At 46.8% G+C, this 11,344-nt stretch overlaps 1 protein-coding gene across 2 annotated transcripts in view; it reads left to right on the top strand.

Annotated features, from left to right (window-relative positions):
* ARHGAP31 (Rho GTPase activating protein 31) overlaps positions 1 to 5,538 on the top strand; it is a 65,011-nt gene extending 59,473 nt beyond the window's left edge. For both annotated transcript variants that reach the window (XM_057404141.1, XM_057404143.1), the window contains one exon: positions 228 to 5,538. In XM_057404141.1, the coding sequence (XP_057260124.1) occupies positions 228 to 2,696 (2,469 nt within the window). In that variant the 3' untranslated portion in view covers positions 2,697 to 5,538. The remainder of the gene's footprint in view (positions 1 to 227) is intronic.
* The last annotated feature ends 5,806 nt before the right edge of the window (positions 5,539 to 11,344 follow it).

Here is an 11,344-nt window from a genome sequence, read left to right on the forward strand (position 1 = left end):
AGGCCTCATTTTGGCTGCACCTCACATCTTCCCCTCTATAAACCCACTTGTTTATAGATGTGTTTCCTTCCTTTGACTGGTAGCAGTACAAGCGTCTGTGTTTCTGTACCTGTCAGTGTGCTCATCCAGGAGCCTGTCTATTCTAAGAGGGCTGTTTGAGGAAGACGGAGGGGTATTTGTTGGTAAGATGTGAGCTGCCAGCTCATGGCATTTCTTCTGTTTTCCAGACCGAGGAGGACCCTGCCAATGCCCTTCTAGAACCGCTGTGGCCAGAGATACAGCAGGAACTGAAAATCATTGAGCCTGAAGAGGAGCTCTTGTTCTTGCCAGCTGCTGTCCCCAAGATGGGACTGATTTCTGAATCCTCTTCTTCAACACAAGCAGATAGTTCCTCCTCTGGCCCAGGGCAGAGTCCAGCCCTGTCTGAGCAGAAATCTGCAAGCAGAACACCACAGGTAACAACTCAGGTGCCTTTGTTTGGTGCCACCAGCATGGAACAAGAAGACAGTCTCCACAAGGGTCAGTCTGATGGGGTTGCACAGCAGAGCTGTGCTTCAGCCCTACCCAAACTGGGTACTTCTCCAACTGGCACAGCCACTCCAAAGAACCACCACGCAGTGGTGGACAGCGCGAGTGAATGTCTCACTCCTCCCCTGGACTGGAAGCTCCGTGGTCAATCAGAATTTAATGAGGTTGCTCCAAGTGATGGATTTTCTTGCTCCGAAGGAGCATGTCCAGAGTCAGGGAGAGAAAAAGATAGCACTTGTCAGCTGCAGAGGGAAAAGGATGGTCTTACCAGAGGCCAGGCTCAGAAGGAGAAGCCTGAAATCATGGCTGCTGATAAAAGGGACACATTCTGCTCCAAGGCACTGAGTGGAGCTGGAATCCAGGAGCTGAAGGAGGGCAATGCTGTTAGCAGAACCCATGATGCTGGTGACCAGGATGATGAGGATACCTGGACAGATAATGTACAGAGCTTAGAACTTGTGGAGCCATGGGAGGATCACCAGTGGGTTACAAGCCCACTCCATTCCCCCACCTTTAAGGACATTCAGGAGAAGATGATACAGGAGTTTCAGCCACAGAGCCAGAGAGCAGAGACAGGCCTTTCTCTTAGACCACGATTCAGCCGCAGCCTCTCCCTGGACAGTAAAGACACAGTGATGAGTCTGTGGACTATCCCATTCTCTTTCATAGATGCCACTGACCAACAGCAGTCATGCAGTGACATTCTGCCAGTGACTTGTGAGCTGCCCAAGACACAACCCGTCTCCCTGTCTAGTTCAGGCAAAGTTAAGCAAGGTGAGAATGGCACAAGTCCTCCTGAAGAACCTGCCAAAAATGATGAGCTGAGGTGCCCCCTCACCAGGGAGGAAGCACCAGCTGAGAAGGAGGCACCTTCCAGAATCCTTCTTTCACAGCCAGAGGAAAAGAAAGTGGATGTGAGCAAAGAAAACACTTGGAGCTCAAAGCTTGAACTGCCTTTACCATACCAAAATAGCTCAGGCAGCTCTTCACAGGCAAAGAACATAGAGGAGAAGTTATCCATGTCTCAGGACCCTGCCCTGGGAGGAGAGACTGTTATCAAAGCGTTGTGCTCTGCCACTGAGTCACAGCTGAGTAGTAAAGGTGAAGAAACACCTCGTAAAGTGAAGACTCGGCCATCATCCCTCAACTTGGATTCACTCCTTCCAGCCCCAGATTTTTTCACATTCGAGAGCCTGTCCATGCCTTCTGCCCCTGGGAACCTCCTGTGTGGACAGAAGGAAGTGAAAAGCAGTGATTCTGTCCCATCGCTGCCAACTGCCTGCCCTGCTGCCAGTAAAGGCGTTACTTGGGGGTCTCATTTCAATGCCCATGTGGATCTAGACTTGGATTACCTAGCGGTAGCCCATGCCACCACTGGCCGTCGTAACTCTGCCCCCGTCAGTGTGTCGGCGGTCAGGACCTCCTTCATGATTAAGATGTGCCAGGCTAGAGCGGTGCCTGTGATACCGCCCAAGATCCAGTACACCCAGATCCCCCAGCCCCTGCAGGCTCAGAACACTGCTCCTCCAGCTGAGAAGAAGGAAGCAGAAGCCAAACAGGCAGTCAGGCAGACTCAACGAGTGGCATGGAGCCACTTGGAGACCCCCAAGAGCCCTCTGGCAGAGAAGAAAGCCAAAGCAGAGAAAGAAAACAGTGACCCAGCTCAAAAGGACTCAGCCTGCCCTTGGCACAGCAGCCTTGGATCTCCTCTGGAGCCATCTCAGTCCAGTCAGTACCCTGCTACGGATGCCCCTGTTCTGCGCCGAAAGCGCACCTCCGAGGGGGAGACAGCTGGAGATACCCCACAGTCCTCAAAGATGGAGAGGCCATCAGGGTTCTCCAAGCCTTCCTATAGGTCCAGGCCTGGCAGGCCCCAGAGTCTGATTCTCTTCAGTCCCCCTTTCCCCATCATGGACCACCCCTCCTCTTCAGCAGACTCCAGGGTGTTGCTATCACCCATAAGGAGCCCTACTCAGACCACCTCTTCAAGCCCCATTTGTGGCGATCTGTCTGAGCCTTCGCGGACAACGCCTGAGGGGGTGACACTGCGGAACAAAATGACCATCCCCAAGAATGGCCAGAGACTGGAGACCTCCACCAGCTGCTTTTACCAGCCCCAGAGGCGCTCTGTGATTCTGGATGGACGAAGTGTGAGGCAGATCGAATAGCAACTGCCTCTCATATTCCTTTTTCATAGTGGATGGGACAGGAGTGTCCATGACCAACTCTGCTGCCATTTTGCTGTTCTTAGAACTAATTTGTGCAAGATGGACCCGAATCCTTTAGGGTTTCCTGCAAAGCATTTTGCTATGGAGATTCATAGTCTTTTTGTCTTGCTTCTCCTTCCCTTTCTCACCCCTGCCTATTCCCTCACCGTCTGCTTCTTTTTTTGCAAGCCAGTCCCAGGGAACTTGCATTTCCTCATAGTCATTGTCTAACAAAGCCCCGTGAAAGTCCCATCCTCCCTATGAAAAAAACAAAAAGAAAAATAAATCTTGGTATAATTAGAAAGTAGGGCTGGGGGGAAACATTGTTCCAAAGCACTGCAGCCCACAGTGCAGGGGCACAGCATCTGCTGAGGAGGTAAGTCCAGATGTTTGGGACCTTCTTCCATTGTTTCCCAGCCACCAGTGAAGGACCATGCCTATCCTTCCCTGCTGTCTGATTTAGACAGTGTAAATCAACAGTGCAGGAGGCTGGGCATAGCTGAAGAAGAAGGTGAAGCTGGCATGAGCAAGTCATACAGGGTGTAAAACACCCAAGGATGTTGCAGTGACAAACATACAACCTGAAGGTGCTGCCTCCAGCTCTGTCCTTGCATCAGAGATGTGCTCTTTCCAGCATGTGCAAGGGCTGGAATGGAAGCAGCTGGGCAGAAAACACCTAGCTGTTCCTTTAATCTCTCAAATCCAGCTCATGAGCTCTGTTGTGCTCAACCACACCTCCCTGGGGCAGACAAGGTCCATGTGGCTGGGGAATGAGTGTGAAGCTGACTGTCCAGTGGTAGAGACTTCTCAGGCTGCTGTCGGTGAAAGCCAAGACACAGTCTTAACAAAGGCCAGAATCAACTATTTCCATCATTGCTTAAAGCCAGATGACACCTCTGCAACTATCTCCAGCTGTGCTCCACACTGCCAACGGGGGAAAAACAAGAGCATCTTTTGACTCACATGGCCTTGGGCTACTGCCCTCTTGCACCCTGACTGACTTATCTTTGACCCTTGGTCTTTCATTGCCACTGTGTGGCATGTCCCCATGTGTTTCTTCTTCCTTTAAACCTCCTCTCTTTGTGGTTTTACACTGTTTCTTTGAGACCACAGCTGGTTGTCACCTCCCTTGGTCTTCACTGCTTTCAGATGGGTTGAGATTATGGCAAAGAGGATGATGTTTAGGACTGCGGAACACATAATGAACATTACAATGAGAGGGGGATTTGAAGTGAATTAAATTCTCTCCTGAAGGGTTGTTATTGTTACAGGCAAATACGCATTCATATAAGCAACAGATGCCACAGAAACAGAATTAAAGGTTCCTTTGTAAAGCCTCTAACTCTACATTCACAGCAGGCTCTCTATTGCCTGGTATGTGACCGGGGGTGATTGCAAAGGCACGTACAGCCTGTGCTGTCTCTGCAATTTAAGTGCCACTGGAGACTACAGAGGAGATGGGAGCACAGGTGTTGCTGCCAGCACTGAGATTGTCCCTGTAATGGTGCTTGCAGAGGCCATCATTCATGGGGAGGTCTGTGTCTGTAAGCCCTCGGGTGGGTATTATGGGCTATAGTTTATGAAGTAACTGAGCATCTGGTAGGAAGTGCTATAGCCACCACAATGAGTGTCAGTCAGGATTTCCTGAGGGATGTATGTTTAGGGCTTTTTTTTTTTTGTGAAGTACTGGCATTTTTAAACTGTTAGCAAACCCTCGAGCTCCTGGTGGGTACTGAATGTGTCACTTCATGTGTCATTGTGGCTGGAGGGCTCAGAGCCTGTGCTGTGCTTTCTGTGCACTCTGATTGCTAAAGGAGGGAGATGCCAGAGTACTTTTGAGAAGTTCTGGCCCCACAAGTGAAAGGAATGTATCTTCAGCAGAATTTTCTCCTAGAATCCAAAGGGAGTGTGAAAAAACAGGAGGGCTTTTCCCTGTCAGTGCTTGCAGCTTTTGATCCTCCCCGCTGTACTTCTCGCTTGTGCATAGCGCCATGTGAGGGGGAGCAGAGCAGAGAATGAAGCCCATGCTGTCAGTGTTGTGGATGGAGAATATTACACCAGACAAGAGCCTGGAGTTCTTGTTGCAGGTCTGTGGTCTTTCACGGATTGCAGCCCATGCTTTACCTGGGCATGCCGTGGACGGCAGGTCCAGAATAAGCAGCTTCATGACAATTGTGCTTTCCTTCTCCCTGACCATAAAACGCCTGTGAAGCCTCCCATTAAAACTAGGGGATTGCCAGTCCGCAGTGCTCTTCACAGCACAGCTCTGCTCGGCATTTACATGGCACCCAAATTCCTTTTTTACCTCCTCATGGGAAAGCTTTCAACCACCATGGCTCAGTTAATGGCAAATGACATGAGAAGATGTGATACGAGGTATTGCGGTAAAGTATAGAGAAAGTAAAAGGTATGGAAATGATGCACAGGATCTTTTGGCATCAACAGAACAGTTTACTTTGGACGGGGATTTATATTCTCTCAGTTCCTAGAAGTTTTATCTGCCAAGGCATCTGGAATGGGGCCAGCAAAGCTCACGGAGTAATGTGGAAAGGAAAAGAAAATGTGATGAAACCTTGGCACCTTAAAACAGTTCTTCTCTCTCTATTTTTTTCCTCCTCCCTATTCTCATATAAGCTGATCTGTGAACAAGAAATGAGGTCTGGCAATTTGTATATAGCACACTGTCTTAATTCTTAACGGCGTTCCAGTAAGTAATAGTGCTTTTGGCATAAGTGGCGAAATTCCTGCAAGAGAAAATGACTCTAAATCTTTACTTAATATTAAAGATCAGCCTCACCTAAAATCTGTATCCAGACTATACTTTTTGAGGGTGTTTCGGAATTTGAACTCAGAGCCAGGTCCTGGGTTTTAATGAAGCAGAGATTCTGCAAATGACATCTCTATTCTGTAGCTTGATCCCATCTCTATCTACAGTTACCTGCAAAGCTGAGAGAGTACTTGCTGAGAGTACTGTGCAAGGTGCACCACTGCACCGAGGTCACCATTCCCAGCTCCAGACTCAGACTTCTGCAGATGATGGGCCCATGTTAATACTGATAGTTGCAGGACCAGAACTTGATAGTTAGAGCCAGGAGTTAGGAGCCATCTCCCATTGAATAGTGCTGAATGTGTGGTTGGAGCTTCCTGAGATCCAGCCTTATTAAGAGATTCCTGAGGTCAGCTTCAGGGTCAGACCCAATCTCATCTTTGCTTCAGAGCTATTAGCTTGCTTTCTGCTATCCTGCATCAGCAGACTGAACCTGTGACTGGAAGCAATCCTGAAGTTCAGGGTTTTGCAGTGGTACTTTGTGGGTACCAAACTCCTGCCCTCCAGGACGAGCCTGCAACACTAGAGCCTTTAAGAAAGGGTTTGGGTTCTTTTGCTCGATTTTGGGTTTGTTTGGGTGTTTATTGTGTGTGAAGTATTACGGAGAGGGACAGACTGTTTTATGGGAGAAGGGTCTGACCAGAATTTGAGGTTTTGTCTACAGGAGAGTTAAGTCAGGTGTTCTTAGCATTATGGAAAGGACCTTCCTGAACAGACTGGCACATCATTTGCAGCTCTACAAGGATCATTTCAGGGACCCTGCAGTACATTTTGAAGAGTGTCAAGGCTGCAGATGGCCCCAATCTGTCATGATGTGGTATCACCAGCATATGTTGCTTGGGGGCTTCCACCGATGGGAGGCAAGAGACACTTATTCTTCCCATGTAGTCAGGCAGTTTGTACAGCTTCTGTTAATAGTAACCCAGAGTGAAATGGCTGGGCTGTCAAAGATGAGAATCCTCTGATGGAAAGGAGGGGCATGGAGAATGTTAGCTCACGTGGGAGCTGCTTTATTGGCAGGAGAGTAAACAGGAGGATTGTATTTTACGGTATAAACCACATTCCTCTGGCCTGTCTATCCCATGCTATCACTTCAGAAGGACTGAAGCTCTTCTTTTTTTTCACCTTTATTGCTTCAGAGGAATTTAGGTCTGTATCAGAGAGCATCCATAAAATCCTGCAACATATTCCCTCATCCAGAGTTCAAATGGTGCAATCAAAGTATTGTTTCTTTCTTTATGAATTCTGAAATGCCTGTAGTGGTGAATATTGTGTTGAATTTATATATATATATATATAAAAGAACATTTTATAAATATTAAAATGGAAATTTAATTAAAATGAAGGAATTGCCTAAATAGAATCCTGCACATCTGTGAAATGGGCTCATGCATGGAACTGGTTTCTGCTGTAAGTTTTGTAGTACTGAGGGTATGAGATCAACTGGCTTTTTGCCCACAGAGGAGAAGCTAATATGTGGTGGGCAAAAGGCTTGAATCTGCCCTCCTGATCAGGATCTTGTCCTGAGAGAGAAGAAATGAGATCAGCACAGACAAGAGTGCAAGGACTGATTTAAGTTGCCACCACAAGCATCTCCTCAGTCCTTGGAGATGCAAACAATCTACTGGAGCATGTATCGCCCTTCAGGCATGCCCAGGCTTTGCAGTTGTCCTTTTGCTTCTCTCCATTTCTAGGGAAAACTAATCTCTAGGGGAGGGGAGAAGGTGTAGCTGATGCCTATTTGGTTTAGTTTTGGCTTGCTCCTAATTGATGTGAAGGCTCAGTGATAACTAATCCTGCTCCAAGCAAGGAATGGAAAGCTTGCCATGGAGCTCAACTGGAGATGGAGCAGGACTTCAACAGCCCTGGAAAGGAAGGGTGGCAGGAGGCAAGAGCTTCCTGAGGGCTCCATGCAGCAGACCAGACCTTAGCTCTTGTTCTTGCAGGCACTGGTCCCCTTTGAATTATTCTTTGCTGCCAGGTCAAGGGAAGGGCTGGAAGTCAGACACTGTGAAAAGGACTGTCCCCATCCCACTGGCCCCCGTTTGGGATTACTTCTCCTGCTAGCTCTGAAGGATTGTATTTTTGTTCAGCTTTGTTCTCTGTGTGGACTTGCCTGCCTTTGTGCCTTTGCTTTTAAAAAGACAGAAAAACAACAGACAAAAAAGAAAGATGTTTTGCCAGGTCTCAGCCATGAGATTAAACTGGAGTTTTTATAAAAACAGACCTGTGCCCTAGTGATGTTTTGGAACACTTTCTTTTTCCTTTGGATTTGGTTTACGAGTGCAGTGCGAATGCATTTGTGTTCCTCTGACGTGGAGTTTGAGTCCTTCTGTTTTCATGTGAGTGGCACTAAGCTGTGTTTGACTGTGTGGATGAAGGTTAGAGCCTGATCACACACTTTTCTCACTGTAGAATGACCAAAGCATCTGAAACGCTTTCAAATTTCCATGGGTAAAATTCATCTTTCTTCTTACCATTTCCAGCTCTACCAGGCTGAAGTTTCAGTGGTGCACAACCACATCCTCCTATCTAACACATCTCCTGCAGAATTCTGCCTTGCCTGTGATAATGTAGAGCAGCACTGAGTACAAAAATACTCTGGGATCCCAGTTCCTGTAGAGGGGAAGCCAAGATGGAACAAGAGAAACTACTATGAAGCCTCTGGTGTAGGCACTTGTGTTGACTTGTAAAGGACAAGCAAGAACTTAGCTATTAATTAAGTTCCCTGGTTCTCTGGATTCTTGCAGTGCCCTTGTTGACCCAATCTCTGAGCTGTAGCCTGGAAGTGAATTCGTATTAGTAACTATCTGTAGGGTTGTAGCCACAGTGGGCATACCTGCAGCTCAGCCTGCTCTTTGTTCTCCTTAAAAACCAGATGAATCCTTAGGTTACATGGAATACTTCTTGTTCCTCCTCAGCAGCTGAATTCAGGGCTTGACTCCCTTTCCTACCTCTTTCATGACTTCAATTTCCATTTAGGAAAATGCCTGGGTTGTGCTTCCTGCTTACCATGGCAACTGGCACATAAAGTGAGGGAAAACCATGTCTGTTGAACTCTGAAATTGTTGTTAGTCATAGCCAACTATTACTGCTGTACGAGAAACAGTGTTTTTGTACTCTTTGTGCCACAGAGTCTAGCAATGACTTGGCCATAAGACAAGTGGAGAATCTCAAACTTCTCCCCAGCATTCCCATGGTTATGAAAATCAAGTAAAAGGCTCCAGTCAGCACTATTCCCTAAATCAGGGTGCTTGAACACATGGAAGTGCTTGAACACAATTCCAGCCAATTTCTTTTGCCTGCTTTCCCACCACTACGAGTGTGAAAGTCTGACTCAAGACAATCTTTTGTGTATGTTGCATTGGAAGCAACAGCTATAACATCTTGGATACTTTCAGCTAAGCCAAAACCAGGATTAAGCAAGTTCCCAAACTGGCTGTAAACCAGGAAACAAGCTAACCCAGTGCCAAAGAGCATTTGATACCGGTGTCTCATGCATCCTCCTTTCAAGACAGGAATCCAGCTATGGGCAGCAAAACATCAAGCTGGTATCCCACTGGATGGAGCTAAAGGCCAATTGAGAGCAAAGGGAAGGCAGCCAGTGCAGGCAAGGAAATAGAGCCCAGTGAAGGAGACTTAGGCCAAGCTGGCGCAGGTGTCAACAACAGAAAGAACAGGATCATAATAGCCAAGATAAAGACCTTGACCTCTCCAAGTTCACCTTCTGTCAGAGCAGAATAAACTACAAGGAATAAAGAACAAGTCTCTCTACAAGGGTAAAAGAGGAACCGTTTCAGAGTTAAGGATTAGAAATGAATGGGAGCTGCAAAGCTCAGACCTGGCCAAGTCCTTATGCCCCCAAAAGTTAGATACAGTATGAGTGTTAAAACAAGAAAGGTTGGTTGACTCCATACCAAAAGAAGGTAGCTATTTTCTCATGTCTTATTTTCAAACTGCAAGTGAGAATTGAACTAAGTTTTGCAAATGTAGAAAATTCATAGGAATTATGTTGTGCACTTTGGGTCCAGATCCATCTTAAAACTGGACCTGTTTTCTTCCACAGCACTTCTGTTAAAGGGGGCACATATCTCTCTATCATTTAAATCCCTTTTCTGAAAAGAACAGGAAATATCTGAAATCAGTGAGAGGAAATGGTTTCAAAGAAAACTTAGTAGCTGCTTAAGAAAGAGCCCCAAGGAACAGGAACATGGGAACAAACAGAGCTGGAGAAGGGAAAATAACACACATGATGATTATTAAACAGAAAAAGATTCCAGGTAAGTAAAACCCAAAAAGGGAAGGAAACCCCACAACCAAACAACCAAACAACTCCAAAACCCAGCCATTAAGACAGATCTGAACCAGTCTGAAAAATATCAGATAACTTCTTTCCCTCCTCCTTCATAGGAGACAGGAAAAAGTTTGCATCAGAAAGAGCTGCTGTTCCCAAACTGCTTTACTCACCCTTTTTATTGTATTGTGAGATAATTTGCTTTAAAGACCAAGGGTCGGACAGTGGAGGCAGAAGAGGGGTGTAAAAAGACTTGGCTGGTTATTTGCAGGGATTATTTGAAGTGTGGTGGCTTTACCTCCTCCAGCCTCTGTGCCAGCCACAGGACCCTTCTAAAGGTGACCATTGCTTTGGAAAATATATAGACAGGGAAGGTTTTCAGTCCTGCATTCACTCACGGTCAGTAACAGCCCTGGGTAGGCAGAGCAGCTCACTGCTTATCACTTAGCCATCTTGCAGAGCTTACCTCAACTAGTGAATGTGCAAGAACTGCAGATGACCTTGCCCATGCTGGAATTCCACCTCGCGTGCAAGCTAACACATCCAGAAACACCCTCAGCTTTTATTCCTGTTGAGGATGAGCTCCCATCACTCATCCTCAACTCCTCAAGCAGCAGGATCTCCTCAAGATAGATGCCTGGGATTACAGAGAGAGTTCTTGCAGGAGGTTCCCAGCATACCACACGTTGCAGAGGCTTTCCCCAGTTGCCAAAGAGCGCAGGACTGCCAAAGGGTGGGAGAAGGAGGCTTCATTTACGAGCTAGTTTTAGGTCATACTTGGTCCCAATAAACATTTGCTTGGCACAAGTCCCTGTTAAGGAATGTGAAAATCTAAGATGCCAGGGCAGCGAGCAGGATGAGGGATAAATCATCTGAGTCAGAGGATACCAAACACCACCAACAGCCTGGTTGATGGTTTTCACAGTAAGGTGGGTAGCCAGATGCAAGCATGGAGATAGTATGTTGTATATAGTATATAGTGGAGATAGGATGTTGTAAATGAACCAGTAAGGTAAGGAGAAATAGAGCCTGAGAGACTGTGTAAAGAGATCTCATGCAAAAGAAGAAGTAGTGAGAAAAAGGAGGAAGGGGTAGGAAATCCTGCTGGAAAAATATACAAAGGCAGCCCCATTGCCTGAAGGAACAGACACATTCAGTACTGCCAGCCTCAAGCATTCAGCAATGTGAAAGGCATCAGGTTATGTCTGTGTGTGTATGGGAGGGAAGCAGCTGAGGACTTGGATTCTCATTGGCTCGGAGGCCATGCTGCTCTGTCATGTCTGAACAGAGGATGTTTCTCGGCAAGGCCCCCATTTCTCAGATCTGGGATTGTTACAATAAATTAATAATCTAAAAATACAGTTGATAACTCCATGGGAGAACCAAAACATGCTTTGTTTGCCAGGAGAGAGCTGTGAATATTCATACCTACAGAGAAGAAATGCACAGAACAAATCTGCAAGCAAACAGCACAGCTTCCACCTGGAG

Source organism: Pezoporus wallicus, unplaced genomic scaffold (assembly GCF_028554395.1).
Source record: "Pezoporus wallicus isolate ANWC-B61680 ecotype Strahan unplaced genomic scaffold, APGP_CSIRO_Pwel_v1 contig_6598, whole genome shotgun sequence".
NCBI lineage: Eukaryota > Metazoa > Chordata > Aves > Psittaciformes > Psittacidae > Pezoporus > Pezoporus wallicus.